Source organism: Pipistrellus kuhlii, unplaced genomic scaffold (assembly GCF_014108245.1).
Source record: "Pipistrellus kuhlii isolate mPipKuh1 unplaced genomic scaffold, mPipKuh1.p scaffold_m20_p_20, whole genome shotgun sequence".
In the NCBI taxonomy this organism is placed as follows: Eukaryota; Metazoa; Chordata; class Mammalia; order Chiroptera; family Vespertilionidae; genus Pipistrellus; species Pipistrellus kuhlii.
In genome coordinates, this window is record NW_023425516.1 from 1,075,297 (window position 1) to 1,094,652 (window position 19,356).

The 19,356-nt window shown below is 42.1% G+C and overlaps 1 protein-coding gene across 6 annotated transcripts in view; it reads left to right on the forward strand.

Annotated features, from left to right (window-relative positions):
- Window positions 1-19,356, forward strand: part of CIT (citron rho-interacting serine/threonine kinase) — a 159,394-nt gene that overhangs the window by 36,030 nt on the left and 104,008 nt on the right. For 5 of the 6 annotated variants that reach the window (XM_045585388.1, XM_045585389.1, XM_036448872.2 and 2 more), the window contains exon 9: window positions 1,103-1,256. In XM_045585388.1, the coding sequence (XP_045441344.1) occupies window positions 1,103-1,256 (154 nt within the window). Of the gene's footprint in view, window positions 1-1,102; window positions 1,257-19,356 lie in introns of those variants that run through there. The other variant, XM_045585392.1, reaches the window with a different exon arrangement.

Consider the following 19,356-nt stretch of genomic DNA (forward strand, 5'->3'; position numbering starts at 1 on the left):
TCTTAGAATTGATGAAATATAGTTTATTAACTTGGCAAATTCTCCAACAACCCTGTGAGATAGATATTATTTTTTTGTAACAGATAAGGAAACAAAAGCACAGAGTAGTTAAGTAACTTGTCCAAAATAACACAGTCAGTCTGGCTTTGCAGTCTATGCTCTTGATGTCATGCTATATGTGGCTTCTTATTACTATTAGCTATTGAATGTGATTGAGGGCATGAATCAAATACAGTAATGTATATAAAGTAGAATTTAAAACTATTTTCTAATAACTGACTATTCACTATAGTAAGCCCATTTCTTAAAGATATGACAAATATAAATGTTTTAGTTTCAACCAAAAGGAAAAAGAGAAGTGTTTTAACAGGTTTTGGTATCTCACCCAATTTCATCTTTCTGGAATACTTAATACATATTTTTATATGTATAATACATATTTTATATGCTTAAAACATGCATAGTTATTTGTTATTCTTGAGTCTCCTCTTGAGTTAAAGTTTCCACTTAGATGATTCTTGGGCTGATTTATTCCCCTCATTTCAGCCCACCATTCAGCAAGGAGCAGATCGCACTCACTACATTGAGGTACCAGATTTACAGTGATGAGCAGGGAGAAGGTTCTCTGCCTTCTTCCTCCATCGTCACACAGAAATCAGGATACATGTGTGTGTGTGCAAAAGCGGAATACAGAGGGAGAGTGCAGGAGGGAGTGATAGGGTGGGAAAAGTAGGCAGGGAAGAAGGGCCCAGAGTGGGCAGGGTTTTCTAGGCAGACAGAACAGCATGATTTGTTTGGGCAGCTTTAAATAGCTCATCATTGTTGGACAGCCAAGAGGGAGATGGGGAATGGCGCTAGATGAAATGGAAGAGGAGCAGGGGTCAAGTCATGAAAAGTATTGAGCTCTTGCAAAGAAACGAGGCCTGTTTCTATGAACAGGACATTTATTTTGGGAGCTTGCCTTTGGTTCAAAGAGAAGAGGGCACAAAACTTCCTTTTATAATAAAAGAAAAAGAAGCTTGCATATAGGAGAAGTACTTTCTTAATATTGGGCCATAGAAAGCTGAATTTGCTAAGGAAATTATTTTATTTTTTGGAATAGCGGTTTTTGAAGTTTCCAGATGACCCCAAAGTTAGCAGTGAATTACTGGATCTGATTCAAAGCTTGTTGTGTGGCCAGAAAGAGAGACTGAAGTTTGAAGGCCTTTGTTGTCATCCTTTTTTCTCAAAAATCGACTGGAATAACATTCGTAACTGTAAGTAGAGTTGTGGTTCCTTCAGGGTTGGGATTAAGAAACATGTGAAAACGATCTGAAATTATTGTGGCCCACAGAAGCTGTTATAAACTATAACAATAAGGGCTTTAATTATCTTCCGGATAGAAACGGCTGATGGTATAGTGCAGCTGTCTGAGTAAAATTCCGCTTTCAAGTTGTTTGCACAGAACTGGGTCACTTATCAAACTCTGGGCTGATGTGGTCTTTAGAAATAATCCCTCAGTAAGTTAGAGAGATGGAGTTTGAAGATGGCAACTTGCTTCAATAGAGTTTTCTTCCAGAGGAAAAGTGGGCCTGGTGTTCCGTTCACAGGTTAGAAAAAAGATTCCGAGATTAGGCTGAGTGCCCAGGTTGCTCTGCTAATGGCCAAGCCTGCATGAAAACCATAAATGCCTCGCATTTTCATTTGCTTCCCTCTAACATTTTTGTGTTTGCTCACGAGCATGTAAAATCTATAATCTACAGAATGGATTTATTCATGTATCACTTTGTAATGAACTAATGCAAACTAACTTCATTAAAAACAAAGATCTGATTTATTGTCAACAAAATAAAAAGGCTTGGTTTTTTACAAATTGGTGATTTTTTAAAACCGTTTTTTAATTGGGTGTGTTGTTGATTGAATGTGCTCTAGTGACCTGACCCAGTGATTAGCATAGATAAGCAAATAAGAAAGCCATTGGCCTGCTTGAGTGTGTGTTATTTTTGCTGATGAGGGAGGTAGAGAAATGGAAGCCATCTCTAGGTGACAAAAACAGGTTTCTAATTGGAACTGTTGTATTTATCACCGCTTATACCTTCAGCTGGAGTGTGTTGGGTTAAGATCCAATATTGTCGCTGAAACTGGTTTGGCTCAATGGATAGAGCATTGGCCAGAGGACTGAAAGGTCCCAGGTTCGATTCTGGTCAAGGGCATGCACATTGATTGTGGGCACATCCCCAGTAGGGGGCATGCAGGAGGCAGCTGGTCGATGTTTCTCTCTCATCTATGTTTCTAGCTCTTTATCCCTCTCCCTTCCTCTCTGTAAAAAATCAATAAAATATATTAAAAAAAAAAAAAAAAGATCCAGTATTGTCCAGTTGAAAGCCATGTTTATGGTTTTTCTAACCTCCCGCCAAAATATTTAAGTAGATTGCACTTCCATAAATCTTTTGGCTATTTTTCCCTTCTGGTAGCAACATTGCTTTATTTTTTTCTAATCTTTAGATATTAACCCCCAACCCTCCTCGGTTCTGAGCTTTTAATCAGTGATACATTTTCAGTGCAGTCTTCCTTTTTGCTTTTATAATAGAAAGATGATACAATTTCTTTTAGTTGCTATTCAAATACTCTTTTCTTGCCTTGCCTTCTCATCTCTAATACTACAGGCCCGATAGGTAGGGTCTTTGACCTGGCTAGTGACCAGGGCTGATCAGGTTCCCTGCCTCCCTGCCTCCTTTCCTCACTCCCTCAGCGGGGGCACTGCTGTTTGCCCTCCATATTCCATGCTTCCTCTGGTGGTCAGTGCACATCATAGTGAGTAATAAAACTCCTGGTCTCACATTTGAACTTCTGAGGGGACACTTTACATATTAGCCTTTTATATATATTTATATACTCTAGGCTTGGTGCACAAAATTTGTGCATGGGGAGGGGGATGTCCCTCAGCCCAGCCTGCACCCACTCTAATCTGGGACCTCTTGAGGGATGTCCAACATCCTTCTCACAATCCAGAATTGCTGGCTTTCAACCGCTCGCCTGCCTCTGCCAGATTGTCCCTAACTGCTTCTGTCTGCCAGCCTGACCATCTCCTAACCACTCCCCTCCCAGCCTGATCGATGCCTAACTGTTCCCTGGCCAGCCTGATTGCTCCTAACTGCCCTCCCCTGCTGGCCCAGTCACACCTAACTGCCCTCCCTGCTGGCCTGGTTCCCCTCAACTTCCCTCCCCTGCAGGTCTGGGTCTCTCCCAACTGCCCTCCTCTGCTGCCCTGGTCACCCCTAACTGCCCAAAACTACCCTCCCCCACAGGCCATCTTGTGTCCACATGGGGGCAGCCGTCTTATGTCTTGGAGTGATGGTCAATTTGCATATTAGATAGGAACAATAGATTCTTGAATAAGCAGATAATGGTTTATACATGCATTTGCGGATTATGTCTATGAACATATCTCCATTCAAGTAAGTCAGTGAATAGTGATTAACTTATTTTGTTTTTTGGTAAATCTTGACTTTTCAGTATTATGCCAGAATTCTCAGTGGATAGAATGTTGGCCTGTAGACTGAAGGGATCCGGGTTCGATTCCAGTGAAGGGCATATGCCCGGGTTGCAGGCTCCATCCTCAGTGAGGGGCATGCAGAAGGCAGCCGGTTAGTGATTCTCTCTCATTGATGTTTCTATCTCTCCCTCTCCTGTTCTTTCTAAAATCAGTAAAAATATATTAATTAAAAAAAAAGAATTTTCAGATTTTGTTCTAGTCTTTTCCTTTTGGACTGTTTATAGGTTTTAGGTTTGTTAGATTTACAAGTGTAACCACTGTTCTGTAAATGAGATAGCCCCGTGGAGAATACATGTCAGTGTAGAATGTGGCCCATGTTGTCCATCATGAGGCCCATCTCTGAAGGTCATGGTTGTCTTTGGGAGATGACTTTGTGATGGACTACTAATAGTCTTGCTCATCTTCACACTTGTTGCTGCCATATTGCACTCATTATTCCTTCTGTGGCTATCTTAATTTTTCCATATCCTAATCAGTACCCTCTTAGTTTTTCCTTATTTTTAACACATGTCCCCACTCCTTCTCCCCCCAACTCATTCGTATAAGGAAATTCTCTTCACCCAACTAAATCCTAATTCTTTTTTTAAAATTTATTTTTAAAGTAAAAATTGTATATATTTAAGATATACAACATGATGATTTGCTATACATATACATGATGAAATGATTACTGTAGTCAAGCTAATTAACATATCTATCTCCTCACAGTTAATTTTTTCACTTTTTTTTTTTTGTGGTGTACCTGAAATCCACCCCCTTAGCAAATTTCCAGACTTCAGTATAGTATTGTTAACTGTAATAATTCTGTACATCAGATCTCTAGACTTATTCATCCTACATAACTCCAACTTTGTATCCCTTGACCAGTATTTCCCTGTTTTCTCCACCTCCCCACCCTGGTAACCAGTGTTCTACTCTCGGCCTCTGTGTATTTGACTTTTTTAGATTCCACACAGAAGTGAGATCATGCAGCTTTTTTCTTTCTGTGCCTGTCTTATTTCCCTTAGCACAATGCCCTCAAGTTCACCCAGGTTGCTAATATATATATATGGACACCTGGTTATTTCCATATTTTGCTCTTGGGAATAATGCTGCCATGAAATGGGAGACAGATACCTCTTTGAGGTACTGACTTAATTTTCCGTGGGTGAATAACTGAAAAAGGGCTGGCAGGGTCTCATGGTAGTTTTAGTTTTAGTTTTAGCTTTCTTGAGCAACCTCTATACTGTTTTCCTTAGTGGCTGTACCAATTTACAACAGTGTTCAATCCTTGCCAATACTTGTCTCTTGTCTTTTTTATAATGGCCATCCTAACAGGTATGAAGTGATATTTCATGGTGGTTTTGGTTTGTATTTCCCTGATGATTAGGACGTTAAGCACATTTCCATATAACTCTTGGCCATTTGTATGTCTTCTTTAGAATAATGTCTTTTCAGGCCCTTTGCCCAGAATCCTGGTTCTTAAAACTTGCTGGTTTTTATTGACTTCTAACTTCCAGTATAGTGGCTCTCAAAAGTCATAAAATATGGTAGCTTCAAAAATTTTCCTTTAATTTTAATAAACCTTTTACTTTGGAATAGTATTAAATTTATAGGAAGGTTGCAAAGCTAGTACTGAAAGTTCCCGAATACCCTACTCCCAGTTTCCCTAATGTTAACATTTTACATAACAATGCCACATTTGTCAAAACTAAGATTAGTATTGGTGCATTACTATTAATAAACTTTAGACTTGCTGCTTATTTCATCAATGTCCCCAGTCATGTTTTCTTTCTTTTTCAGGAATAGAATCCAGGGTACCATTTTGCAATTAGAGCATTTGTAGTTGCTGGGACTAATCAGATCAACTAATGTAGCTCAGCCGATGGGTGGCATCTTCCCGCCCACTGAGGATGGGTGGTGCCCTTTCCTGGAGGTCCCGTGCCTCCCTGACCATGCAGAGAGCCATGGTATTCATTTCACTGTCTCCTGGCAGATTTTCTTACTTTCACCACCCTCTGATCCCTGCATATTTGCAGTCAGCTTAGAGCTTTGTGATTGAAAACATTGCTGGACTCCATGTGATTTGAGCTATGTTCTAATTCTAACAGAAATTATGCCTTTGTCCAACTCTTGTTTTCATAAGCACATGTTAATTGACTTCCGTCAGACAATACACTTGAAGTCATCAAGTTCCCCAAGTTCATGGTTGCTGCTTAAATGCCTTGTGGTTCCAAACTGTTGAATAGTCCACTTTCCACACATAAAAGTGTTTCTTGATGGAAGCAACATTAACCTCTCAGCTGTTTTTACCCCTAATTCTTTTTTTTATTGTTGTAACTAACGGAAGTACTGCTTAACACAGCAGGTAATCTTCTAAAACTCATTATCTCAAGAAGTGATCTTGGCTGAATATATAAATGTAGTTTAAGAAGGGTCTGGGCAAATTTATGAATGACAGAGTTGAGAATGGCTTCTGAGAGAAACTTGGACAAGTTTTGGCTTTGACACTGAAGTCAGATGGAGATCTGTGCCCCCGGGTCCTTCGCTTGGGGAGCGATATGGGCACCACCAGAACTCTGACCCAGTCAGGAATGCTTATTCTCCCAGCAAGCAACCTCTGTGATGAGTCACTGCCACACTCATGGGTCACCAGGTGCCCATTACTCTGATGCTTCGTCCCCAGCTTCACATAATTAGATGTAAGGTTGGGTTTTCAGCTGCTTAGTATTATTATCATTATTTCAAGGCTGCTTTCCAAGTTTTAGTCTGGAGCTTCTTAAGTGTGCTATGTTTCTTGGGCTATGCAGTTCTGGTGATGTTTCAGGTGTTGGTTGAGTACCCACACTGATTTTGGGCTCTGGAAAGCTGAAGCCAATCGAGCTCCTCTTTCATGCCTTTGGGGTCGCACCTGCCTTTCCTGGCATCGTGCACCTGCTCCTGTCAGTGGGGAAGCATAGCAGTCTGGTGCACTCTTCAGTTACACCTTCTAGAACATATTCCCCCAAAGGCATGGTGATATCAGAGCAAGTAGTATATCTTGCACCTCTCATTCAAGACAACCAACTCTTGACATTGAGAAATGCATAATGGGAGTATCGATTATGAATTATTCCCTGGAACATCTGTGGCTATTGCTCTGGAGAACTTGTATTGTCTGTTGCTTATGACATGGGCTTTTTTTATTTTATTTTTTTATTTGCTTTTCTTTCACCATTCTCAGGAAGGCACAGTCCTTGAAAAATTAATCTGAGTTTTCAGGTCCTTAACATTTGTTAGCTGAGAGTACATTTTGTTTTGATCTAGGAGTGCCTATGGTGGTCCCTTGCTGATGAATACTGAGTTATTCCCGTCAGTTAGGTCCCCCCTTCTCTCTTTCTATCTCTCTCTCTCTCTCTCTCTCTCTCTCCCCCCCCCCCTCTTTCTCTCTCTTTGCTTATGATCATTAATTGCTCTCTGAATAGTGAAACCACAAGGTCATAATCCTGTGGATGCTCCCTTAACCTTAGGGATGACAGCATTTGGTTTAAATCAATGAAGAGAGGGAGTCTACACTGAGTGGCCAGATTATTATGGTCTCTGAACACATAATAATCTGGCCACTCAATGTGTGTGTGTATATATATATATATATATATATATATACACACACACACATATATATATATATATACATATCAGAGGCCCGGTTCATGAATTCGTGCATGGCTGTGGGGGCGGGGCGGGGAAGGGGGAAAAGAGATCCAGCCAGTCTGGCCAGGGGGAGGTGCTGGTCAAACTCCTTGTTGAGGGGACAATTTGCATATTAGTCTTTTATTATATAGGATATACACTGAGTGGCCAGATTATTATGCATTCAGATATCAGTGTAGGTGAAGTTCTACATATTGTGTGTAGAAATAAGCACGATGTAACTAACCCATTGGGTATTTTACTCCAGTCCCTCTGTATAATAGAAATGGCACCTATTCTGAGTCAACTACTAGGTATTTAAGTATATCACACCATATTACTTTAAAACAATTCTGTTAGAGGTAAGGATTTTTATACCCATTTCACAGATGTGGACATTGTGGTAACTTATCCCAGGTCATATATCAAGTGAGTAAGAAGGGCCAGGTTTGGGTTGAGGTCTAGAGCCCATGCTCTTTCTATAATACCATGCATGCCCTAGCAGAAATAATTGTGATTAGTAATGATGACATATCATAAACCATGTCACACAAAAATGGTTTAATCTCTGTGTCTATTTACGCATATTTGTAACTAGAGGCCTGGTGCACAAAATTCATGCACTCAGGGTTGGGGGGCAGTCCCTCAGCCCGGCCTATGCCCTCTTGCAGTCCGGGAGCCATCAGTCGGACATCCTTAGTGCTGCTGTGGAGACAGAAGATCCTGCCACTGCTGCTGCGCTTGCCAGCCTGGCTTCTGGCTGCGCAGCACCCTGTGAGAGCACACTGACCACTAGGGGGCAGCTCCTGGGTTGAACGTCTGCCCCCTGATGGTCAGTGTGCGTCATAGCAACTGGGTCGTTCTGCCGTTTGGTCAACTTGCATATTAGCCTTTTATTATATGGGATTGCAGTAATTTTTGGATGTATAAGACTCAAGATATTTGAGTACCTAGAATGTCAAAGTGCTACAATATCTAACTAGTTCTACAAGTGAATAAATTTGGATATGACCCTGCCTTCATGGAGCTTATAGTCTAAGTGTTAGATCCTTTGCTTAGATAGAGCTATGGGTTCTGTTAAAATGCTTAGTCGGTCACCTCTGGCTTACTGAACCACCAATGCTTTATTTTAAACAAAATGTAGACCATGACCCAGTGACCCTTCTCTGTGTATTGCATTCTGTTCTTTCTGCTAATCTCTTACCCTTCCCACACCTCAGATTTAGCCTGGGAAAGGACAATCCATGTTGGATCAATGACTTACTTCTAAAATCGGGGTTTATAGTCTTGAGATGAACTGAATGGACTTCATGTTTCTGTTGATTTAGAACAGGACTTCTCAACTGGACACTGTTGACATTTGGGACCAGGTAATTCTTTGTTGTGGGGGCTGGTGTGTGAATTGTAGCATGTTTAGCAGCACCTTTGGCCTTTGCCCATAGAAGTCATCCCTGCAATTGTGACAACCAAAATGTCTCCAGATATTGCCTAGTGTCCCTTGGGGACACATTCCTCCCAGTTCAGAATCATTGACTTAAAAGAATCGACCGGTTGTTACCAGGAGAAGGTATCACAGTAATCGGAATCCCTCAGGATTGCTGTTGGCTGATAAGCAGGGGAGCTGGCATCTGGGGTCAGTGGGACTTGCTGTGCAGCGTGTGGACCATGGACCAGCAGCGTCAGCATCACCTGTGAGCTTGTTAGAGCTGCAGAGACTCTCGCCCCACCTGCTAAGCTGAAACTACATTTAAAAAAGATCCCCAGGAATCAGATTCCTGTGCATATTAGTGTTTGTGAAGCTTGGCAAGAGGAGAAAATTGAGTTTCTTGTTTATGTCTGTGGAGTCTTCCTAGTTTTGTGCTCTGGGCTTAGGCTAAGGGGAAACTACTTTTAGGCTAAGAACTTCGATGGGTGGATGGAGTGCTTAGAAATGCCAAAAATGAGGCACTGCTTTTGAGGAACTGAAAGTTTTTCCTCAGCTGGGCTTTGTATCCTTCATGATTTCAAGATGGTGGTTTAACTTAATCTCCACCTGCTGTAATGGTTGCAAATGGTTGTAAAAAAAAAAAAAAGGCATTTTTATGCTTTCCCACACCCCAGCTTACTGTCGTTTTATATTTACCTTTAATTAAGGATGGATTAAACTTTTCATCATTAATACTTTTGTATGCATGTATTATACTGCTATGCCATTTATTGAGTACCTACTATGTGCTAAGGGCTCTGCAAAATACTTTATGCATGTTATTGTTTCATTTACTTCTCCCAAATCTGTGAGGCAGGTACAATTATTAGTCCCACAGTACAGATGAGGATACTAAGACCTAAAGAGAAGAAGCTGCTTAGTGAAGGTCACGGAGCAAGGCATTGGCAGTGGCGGAAGTCAAATCAGATCTCCCTGACTCCAAGGTCTCTTAGCTTTTATTTTTTTTGAAAAGTTGTATAGTCCCTGGCAAAACATTCCAGTGTCAAGGAAGGTCATACAATGAAAAACATCTTCTCCCTACCACACCTCCAGTTCCTCTCCTTAAAGCGAACCACTACTGCCAAATTTTTGTATAACTTTCCATAATATTTTCTGTTAATATAAACGACAGCACAGCCTGTACTCTTAAGAGCATCATTATACTGCCTCCTGAGACTTCAGGAGTATTTATTGTCAGGTTATTTTCCCGCATCATTGGAATAAATGAGGGGAAAGTCTTTGCAAAATCCTACTGTGTTTATCCTTTAAATTTGCCACTCTATGATTTCAAATGAGCAGTGCTTTCTTCTCAAATGAAAAGCTCCTTATGGTTTTAATATGAATATTTCAGTTATTTATTTTAGTGCTGTTTTTCAGATAGCATTCTCTCAATGGCATGTGCAATGTGTGTGTGTGTGTGTGTGTGTGTGTGTTGAGCCTTTTAAAGATCTCCTGTCATTTGAACAGGCTCTAGCCGTGTGTTGTTTGTGAACTAGTTTGAGGACGGTGGTAGATATACTTCTCTGTTAGTCTTTGGTGGCCCCTTAAATGTATTTCCCTGTCAGACACCCACCCAATCACTCCAGGGGCAGGAGGAAGGGAGGAAAAGGAGCTGTTTGGGGGACTAGTATAAGGAGGGTAGAAAGAGGGGGAGTGCTATAGTTTTGATGGCAGAAGCACAACTTACTGGACCACCTGTTAAAACATAAAAAAGGAATAGTGAAGACATGTCAGTAGCTCTTATAGTTTTATGGGATATTCAGGTGGATATTGATGTGCCTCTTGAGGGCTGTTCTTTTTTTAGAGAGTAAGTCATTGACAAGAGAAAATAGACTAAAAAGAGCTAAATGCTTATGAATTAAAATGATGGGATTTCATTCTAGAAGCTACATCCAGATGTTAAACATATGTAATATTTCATTTTATTCCAAGATAAGTTGAAACAAGCTTATTTCAGCTATAATTGCAGTATTAGAAGGAACAAAACAAGTGTAGAAATCTGGGTGGCGGAAATATCAGAGTAAGGAAATAAAATGAGGGTCAAAGGTAAAAATGAACAAGTTCCTGTCAGTTTGCTAGAAGATAGATTTGGTGCTCTCAGCCTTTTGGTGGCCAAAGCAGAAAGTATTATGAACAGTCCCATGAGCCTCAGTCCCACGAGAAAGAGACCCAGAAGGTTTGCTCAGAAAAGACTGGATTTTCTGAATGCGGAGCCTTGAACTTCCCATAAATGAGACAGACCCCTGTGACATGGTGGACCATATTCCTCCAACGCATGCCCTGGGCCTTCCCCATGATGCTTCTTGTAGTGCCTCTTAGTGTGAGCCAGCAATGCAATGCTAAATTCCAGTTCAGCAAATCAACTCTAAATGAGGTAATTAGTGCCTTTCTTGGGAGAACATGGGGAACAGGAAATAGGTTTGTAGAGAAAGCCCATAAATTGGAATCCATAGCCCTTAAATTCTCACTTGCCAGAAAACCTTCCACAACCAAGCAATCATGGAAATGATTTGGCCAAAGATTCAACATTATATTAAACATCTGGGACTATATTCAGCAGCCAACTTCCTAGTCGGCTCTGTGAAGTGTGGTGCCTGCATTTACGTGCATATTCAGAGGGCGATGTTTGGACAGAATTAAAGAGGGCAGCTGGCAGGAGTCAGATTAAAGCCTGGGACAAAGACTAAGAGGTCTAGGTTGTTCATGACTGAGGGTTTGGCAATGATTTTCAGTGTCTCACTTTAGAGAAAAGTGTGGCCAAGTCTGTTGCTCCCTGCTGAGAGAAAAGAAAGGTATAGATTGACTTTGGGTTCATGACTTCGGGTTCTAAGACCCACCCTTCTGTCCCTCAAAATTCTGACTAAGAAAGGACACACACACAGAGAACTGGTAGCCAGATAGGGACGAAAATGTCCACTTCATTCTTGGCAAGGCAAGTGCTCAGTGACCTTCGATGTAAGAGTCTGTTCAGTCCACCCACCATATTGAACAGAGAAGAATGGGAGGCTTCCCTCATGGCCAGGGAGGCTTTGAAATACAGAGGACAAGCCTGGTCACTTGGGTGAGAGCCTGCCGCATCTGGACATAGGCAGTAAAGCAGGAGGTGCTAAGCCTGGTTCTTGTTTTTGCAGCAACCCTATGGGCCACTAAAACAGCCTGAATGTCCAAGGCCGCCTTCCCTGGGGGAGGAGTGAGACTAGATGTGTTCATTCTACATGCCTACCTCATGGGGTGAAGGAGTCTGGGTGGAAGCTCCTTAGACCAGGAGAGAATTGGGGACAAAATAGTCTCCCTTCCCAATGGTCGGAGACAGCTTCACTGGGGAAGAATAGGCGTACAGTAAGTACATGCATTCTAAGTGTGCACTTAAGTTTGGTATACCCTTGGGAAACCATCACCACCCTCAAGATAATACATATGTCACTGAAACCGGTTTGGCTCAGTGGATAGAGCCTCGGCCTGCAGACCAAAAGGTCTCAGGTTCGATTCCAGTCAAAGGCATGTACCTTGGTTGCGGGCACATCCCCAGTAGGTGGTTTGCAAGAGGCAGCTGATCGATGATTCTCTCTCATTGATGTTTCTAACTCTCTATCCCTCTCTCTTCCTCTCTGTAAAAAATACATAAAATATATTAAAAAAAAAAAAAAGATAATGCACATGTCCATCACCCCACCATATCTTCATGGCCTTTGTAACTCTTCTCTACCACCTCTCCCCCTCCTTCCCTTGCCCTCGGACCATGATTGATCTGCCACTGTCACTCTAAACTTTATTTTCTAAACTTTATATGAAGCCATACAATATGTACTTACTTTATCCGGCTTCTTTCATTCAACATAATTATTCTGAGATTCATTCACATTGTAGGATGTATCATTATTTCATTTCTTTTTATTGCTAAGTAGTAGTTCATTGTATGGATATACCACAATTTGTTTATCCATTCATCTGCTGATAGACATTTGGGTTGTTTCTAGTTTTTGGCTATTTGCAATATAGCTTCTATGAACGCTTGTGTACAAATCTATGGACATATGTATTCATTTGTCTTGGACAAATGCCCAGGAGTGGAATGGCTGGATTATATATGTATGCTTAGCTTTTTAAGAAAGTGCCAAAGTTTTGTTTGTTTTTTAAACTATATTTTATTGATTTTTTTCCAGAGAGGAAGAGAAATGGATAGAGAGCTAGAAACATTGATGAGAGAGAAACATTAATAAGCTGCCTCCTGCACACCCCCTACTAGGAATGTGCCTGCAACCAAGGTACATGCCCTTGACCGGAATTGAACTTGGGACCTTTCAATAAAGAGTCTGCAGGCCGACGCTTTATCCACTGAGCCAAACCGGTTTTGGCTTGAAAGTGCCGAAGTTTTTTTAATAGCGGTTGTGCCATTTTATATTCCTACTGTCAATGTATGAGAAATCTAGTTTCTCCACATCTTGTCAACACGCCCGTTGGATGTAGTCACTCATATCTTGGAGAATAGTCGGCTATGGAGATGGGCTTACATTAAAAAAAAAAATTTCTTCCATGTATTGACTTGATGAACATACCCACTTTGTCTCTGCTTTCTCAGCAGGGGATGATGGTGATGGTGGTGGTTTTGTATTTGCTCCACCAGGCCCTGCAAACTGAAAGGCAGCTCCAGAAACTAAAATGGATTCTGATTTGACCTTATTTTGGCAAGAATATCTAGTAAAGGGGCTTCTCTGGTCTAAGGTGGGACAATATGAGGATTGAAAAGACTGCAGTGAAGACATCAACTATATAAAAATTCATGTGTTCACACCAATAACTGAAAAAGAAATCTTATTGGTTACTTCTGGTGATGGCTGAGGGCCCCCACCCTCCAACTCATTACTCTGAATGTTCCTAAATAACAGAGAAAGGCCCAAGCATTGCCTTCCTATTCGAACTACCTTCTAGGGTAACCAAATTATTGATGTGGTAATAAATGCAGAAGGAATGGCACAGTTGGAAAGCCACCATTTTGTAGCTCTTAATGAAGTAATGGCTGCAGGCAGTGGTCATCAGTGACCATTAGTGGAAAGATTGGAGGGACCTTTATGGTGGAGGGGTCAGGCTGGTATCATTGGAACCCTTTCCACTGGGTCTTTCTCAGCATCACAAGAAGGGAAACAAGCAGACATGTGTGCCTCTACTCTCAGGCACTAGTACGTACCCAGCACACCCTGGGGAGTATTCTTGCCAAAAGAATTGAATATGAGTCTATGGAAGGCCCTGGATTTAACTGCCAGTTTATAGGAGACATGCAGGACAGAAAACATGTTAAACGAGTCAAAGAATATAACCAAGTCCAGAATGTGGGAGATTTTATTGGGACATGCCATCCAGTTTCTTAAACCAATAAATTGCATTAAGTGGTTGGTATAGATTAGGTGGTATACCAACTGAATCAGTGTATGAACCTTGGTTCGATCCTGCTTCAAACTAACCAACCATAAAGAAACAGTTTTGGGGCAATTGGAGAAAGTCTAACACAAACATGGTATTAGAGAATGTTAGAGTTGCTATTAACTTTGTTGGGTGTGTGACAGTAGTGTGTGTGTGTGTGTGTGTGTGTGTGTGTGTGTGTAAGTGTGTGTAAGTCCTTTTGTATTAACCAGTGGTTCTCAACTGAGGGAGCTTTGCCCTTCAGGGGACATTTAGACACATCTGGAAGCATTTCTGGTTGTCACGACTGGAGATACTAATGGCATTAGTGGGTCTTGGTTGTGGATACTGGTAACCTGTAATACACCTGGCAGCCCCTACAACAAAACAGTTGAGAAACCCTGGGTTAGAGATATCTCCTGCAGTAATGGGAAAAATGACAGAATCTCTGGGTTTGCCATTAATAACCAATAAGCATGCAAACAAGGTAGGGGTGGGTGAGATGCAATGAGATTGAGAGTTGCTATCAGTAGAAGGTGATGGGCACTTGGGAATTATTAATACTTACTACTACTGAGCATGTGAAAGTTTTCATAGCAAACATTTAAAAATAAAATTTGAACATGTTGGAGGGAAGGATACTACAGAGTCTTGAGGGCAGCAGAGAATAAATCAAATCCAGTGTGCTCTTGGGTGTACGGAATTCAGTTGTTGAGATTGAGGGCAAGCAGGTTTTAGGGAGTGGAAGTCTATGAACCAGCTCATTTGCTTTGTTCAAATAAAGCCTGGGGCTTCCACGGGGTCCCAAACTGGATCCATCCAGACCCCACTTGGCAGAGAAAAGCCCAGCTGCGGTGTGAACAGGCCTATCTTTTCAGTGTTTTATAGCCTATGTAGATGTGTCACAGGGCCCTGAGCAGCTAGATTGAGAGGGAAGGGAAAAACAAAGCAAAACAGGAGGCTCGAAATCTGGTTCAAGTGGTGTCAGAATTGAGAGAAAGGATCTCTGACGGTATAATTCTGTGGGATAAGTTGTTACCCAAGACCGTGCTATTAAGTAGCCTTTGGGACATGGCTTTTGAGAACGGTGAGTTTCAGACAGAGCTCACAACCCCACTGAGATCTCTGGCACCAGGGAGGAGCTTTCCTCAGCAGCTGGCAGCCAGACCCTAGCACCCTGGGATGGTTGGTGAAAGCAGACACCAGTAACTCTAACTTCCTTATTCGTTTCCTTTGTGAAAACCACCAGCCAAATCAACATTGCCCTACAGGCTTTTTATGACTCTTCTGGGGGGGAAAACTTTTAATTTACTTAACTCTATTGGAAGCTGGTTATGATTTGCCTTCCTTTTGAATAACTTATACAAATTATCATTTGGATGAATTATATCTGATCGCCTCCCACCTGGAGGCTGTAAGGAATATAACCTGTTCTTAAGGGCTCTGCTACTTCTGTGAATTTAGTAATGAGCTCTATTTAGCCTCTCCCCTGACTTGGTTCATTCTCATGAGACCTCTGATATTGGGTTAGCTTGCTCTTTCTATTGTAACCCTTTTCTCTTGGAATTAGAGCTGGTCATTGGTATTTTTAAAATGATAACAAATATTGTGCTCGCATCAGTTGTTACATTTTGCCATTTCTCTCTGTAGCAACCCACTGTCTGTTTCTGTTATCACTTCCTTTGGATAGAATTGTCGTGCTGATATTGTAGACTTGTCCTTTAGAGGTTTCTGGCGTCGACCTCTTCCCACTATCACTACTGAAACGATCATATCAGCCGCAGGAATTGACACCAACACAGCACTCCAAGACACTCTCTCATAATCCCTCCTGTCAGTCTAATGCAGGATTCCCCCCTTTCGAGGTGCAGCCAAGATTTCACGTTCACATACTGTGCAGCCTCATTACCCATAGCCTCTTGGCTGCCACTGTGGCTTATCTAAAGTAGCACTCTTCCCCACACTTCATCCACGAAGACACCTTTAAACCAACTCTTGAGATTCATTCACCTCCATGACACTTCCCTTCAGGGGGATACAAAACTTCCTGTATCCCATCTTCAAAACTTGCTCTCACTCCACTGATGTATTCTTGACTCTTCACACCTATATTCTGACCTCTAAACAATAGAAATTGCTCCCCTTCCATTTATTTTGCAGTTCTGTGTTTTTAACACAGATAAGTGCAATTCCAGTGGCTTCTCAGATTTTAAGGAACTGAAAGATAGCTTATTTTTTTTGTAGTCTTCCTTATAGGTTTGAATTTAGTAACTATTATACTTAGTTAAGTAGTGTTTTTAAAAATATATTTTTATTGATTTCAGAGAGGAAGGGGGAAGGAAAGAGAGTAGAAACATCAAGAATTATTGATCGGCTGCCTCTGGCACGTCCCTTACTGGAAATTGAGCTCGGGACCTGGACATGTGCCCCGACGGGGAATCAAACAGTTACTTCTTGGATCATAGATGGACGCTCAACCACTGAGCCACATGGCCAGGCTAAATAGTTGTTGTTTTTTTTAAATTTTTATTGATTGATTTTAGAGAGAGAAGTAGGGAGAGGAGGGGAGAGAGAAACAGAGAGAGAGAGAGAGAGAGAAGGAGAGAGAGAGAAACATTTATTTGTTGTTCAGCTTATTTATGCATTCATTGATTGATTCTTGTATGTGATTTGACTGGGGATTGAACCCATGACCTGGGTGTACCAGGGTGATGTTCTAAACAACTGAGCTATCCAGCCTGGGCTAAGTAGTGCCTTTTTAAGGTGTAGGACATCATGGTTGATAGAATAAAGTTACAAATTTTTTGGTTTAATATTATTGAATGCCCACTATGTTTCAGGTACAGTCCTGATTCATTATATTTATTTATGTGCCATTGTCCTTTATGACACTGTGTTGGCTGTTATTCATCTTTTACCTCTGCCACACACAACTCAGCACCAATGTATGTGACCCACAGTGATGATTAAAAGTCATAGGAGTTTTATGAGCTGTATCTAGGCTCAGGTGTTTTTATTTACATACTAGAGGCCTAGTGCATGAAATTCGTGTACTAGGGTGGGGGAGGGGTTGACCCTTAGCTCAGTCTGTCCCCCTCATAGTCCTGGAGCCCTCTGCAGGAAGTGATTGGCTGATCAGGGGAAGACGCCACCCCAATCACCCCCGCTGCTGCTGCCACTGCTGGCCGCCACAGCCGCCAAGGTTTTCAACATGGACTCCAGTCCCTTCACCACGAAAAAATGACAGCTTTCTTTTGACCTCCCTTCCCTTCCCTTCCCTTCCCTTCCTTTCCCTTCCCTTCCCTTCCCTTCCCTTCCCTTCCCTTCCCTTCCCTTCCCTTCCCTTCCCTCCCCTCCCCTTCCCTCCCCTCCCCTCCCCTTCCCTCCCCTTCCCTCCCCTCCCCTCCCTCCCTTCCTTCCTTCCTTTTCTTACCTGAGGATATGTTTCCATTGATTTTTAGAGAGTGGGGAAGAGAGAGGGAAAGACAAAGAGAAACATCCATGTGAGAGGGACACTTCGATTGGTTGCCTCCCGCAGAGCCCTGACCTGGGCCCTGGTCAGGGAGGAGCCTGCAACCGAGGTACATGCCCTTGATCAGAATTGAACCCGGACCCTGCGGTTCATAAGCCAAGGCTCTATCCACTGAGCCAAACCAGCTAGGGCAGGATATGACGTTCCTTAGCTCCTCCAGCAGCAGAGCTTTGCTTTTTCCTCCAGAAGTGAGGTGGAAAAACCCTAGACTGCCTTCTTGGATTCTTATTACCCAAGTTACCAAGAACCAAGATCGCCGTGAGTGGCGGTGTTCAGGGAGCTTAGCCAATGGGCGGTCAGAAAAGGTGTTTCTTCTGCAGCTCATGCGCAGAGGCCCCCTAGTGTGTGTCCGCTCTGGCCCGCTGCCAGCCCCATCCTCCCCGTGGTCGCTGGGGCTCCCACCCATCTGCGCCCGCAGCTCCTCCTGAGCCAGTCATGATGCCTTAATGTGTCCTGGCTAATTTGCATGTTACCTCTTTATATATATAGATTTTATGTCTCAATTCTTCATGACTAAATTGGGTCTCCTAAAGTGGCATATTGCATGAAATAACCCATTAGGTCTAAGAAATTATCACACATCTAAGGCTCTTATTATTCCTTCCTTCCTTCAAACCAGATAGTAAACATGGAACAAGGACAGCCAGGTACTGCTGTAGCTGTGAGGTGTGCCGTGGAGGATAGCACTGTCCGTTCCTCATGGAGCTGGTGTTCCTGTGGGGAAAGCAGGTGATGGACACAGCAACAGAATTAGAAAGTCTTTTGTGTGTTTTTTTTATTAATCTTCACTCAGGGATATTTTTTTATTGATATTTTAGAGAGAGTGGAAGGGAGAGAGAGAGAGACAGAGAGAAAGAAACATTGATGTGCAAGAGGCAAATTGATTGGTTGCCTCCTGCACATGCCCCAACCAGGGCTGGAGATTGAGCTTGCAATCAGGTACGTCCCCTGGACTGGAATTGAACCCACGACCCTTCAGTTCAAGGGCCAACATTCTAAGCTAGGGGTGTCGAACTCAATCAGAGAAGGGGCCAAAATCTAAAATCCAGCCTAAATCTCGGGCCGAATGGTTTACTGAACAGTCATAAACTGTCATTGTGATGGAAACGCAGCGGAGTGCAGTGATGACAGCGCGGTGTGGGCCACATTGCAAGGCCTGGCGGGACGGATTTGGCCCGCGGGCCTTGTGTTTGACACATGTGTTCTAAGCACTTATCTAAACTGGCCAGGGCTATGTTTTGAATACTTTTGAAGGCAATACATTTTCCTCCCTCAAAGCTTCTAATGAATGTCAGGACTTAAAAAAAAGAGAATTTATAGGAAAGAGATTAACTATAGTTCTTAAAATAGCTCTTTGTTTCTGAAAGCCTTGTTTTGCCATCTATCTTATATAACCGGCGGGAAAAAACAACCCTGCAGAACTTATTTGGATAGCCCCTGCCACCAAGGAGAAAGTGCCCTGATGTGACCTCAAGCATAAGGCTGATTTATTTAAAAATATGTAGGAAAGCATATTTTTCTATATTTTTCTTAGTGGCTTTTGCCAGTGAAAAATAGATCTTAATATGTGGTTTCTTAGTTGTCATTATTGAGTGTGGTGGGTGCGTTGGTGGGGGAGATGATGATTTTGTAATACTGTATCAGAAAATAATATAGGCACTCATTAACATATTTTTCAGACAGAACAATCTCCACCTTAAATAAAGAGGCCTTAAAGCCTCTTTATTTAACTCAAACATCAAGTAACTTCCTCATAGTCTGTATTAGGCTACGTGC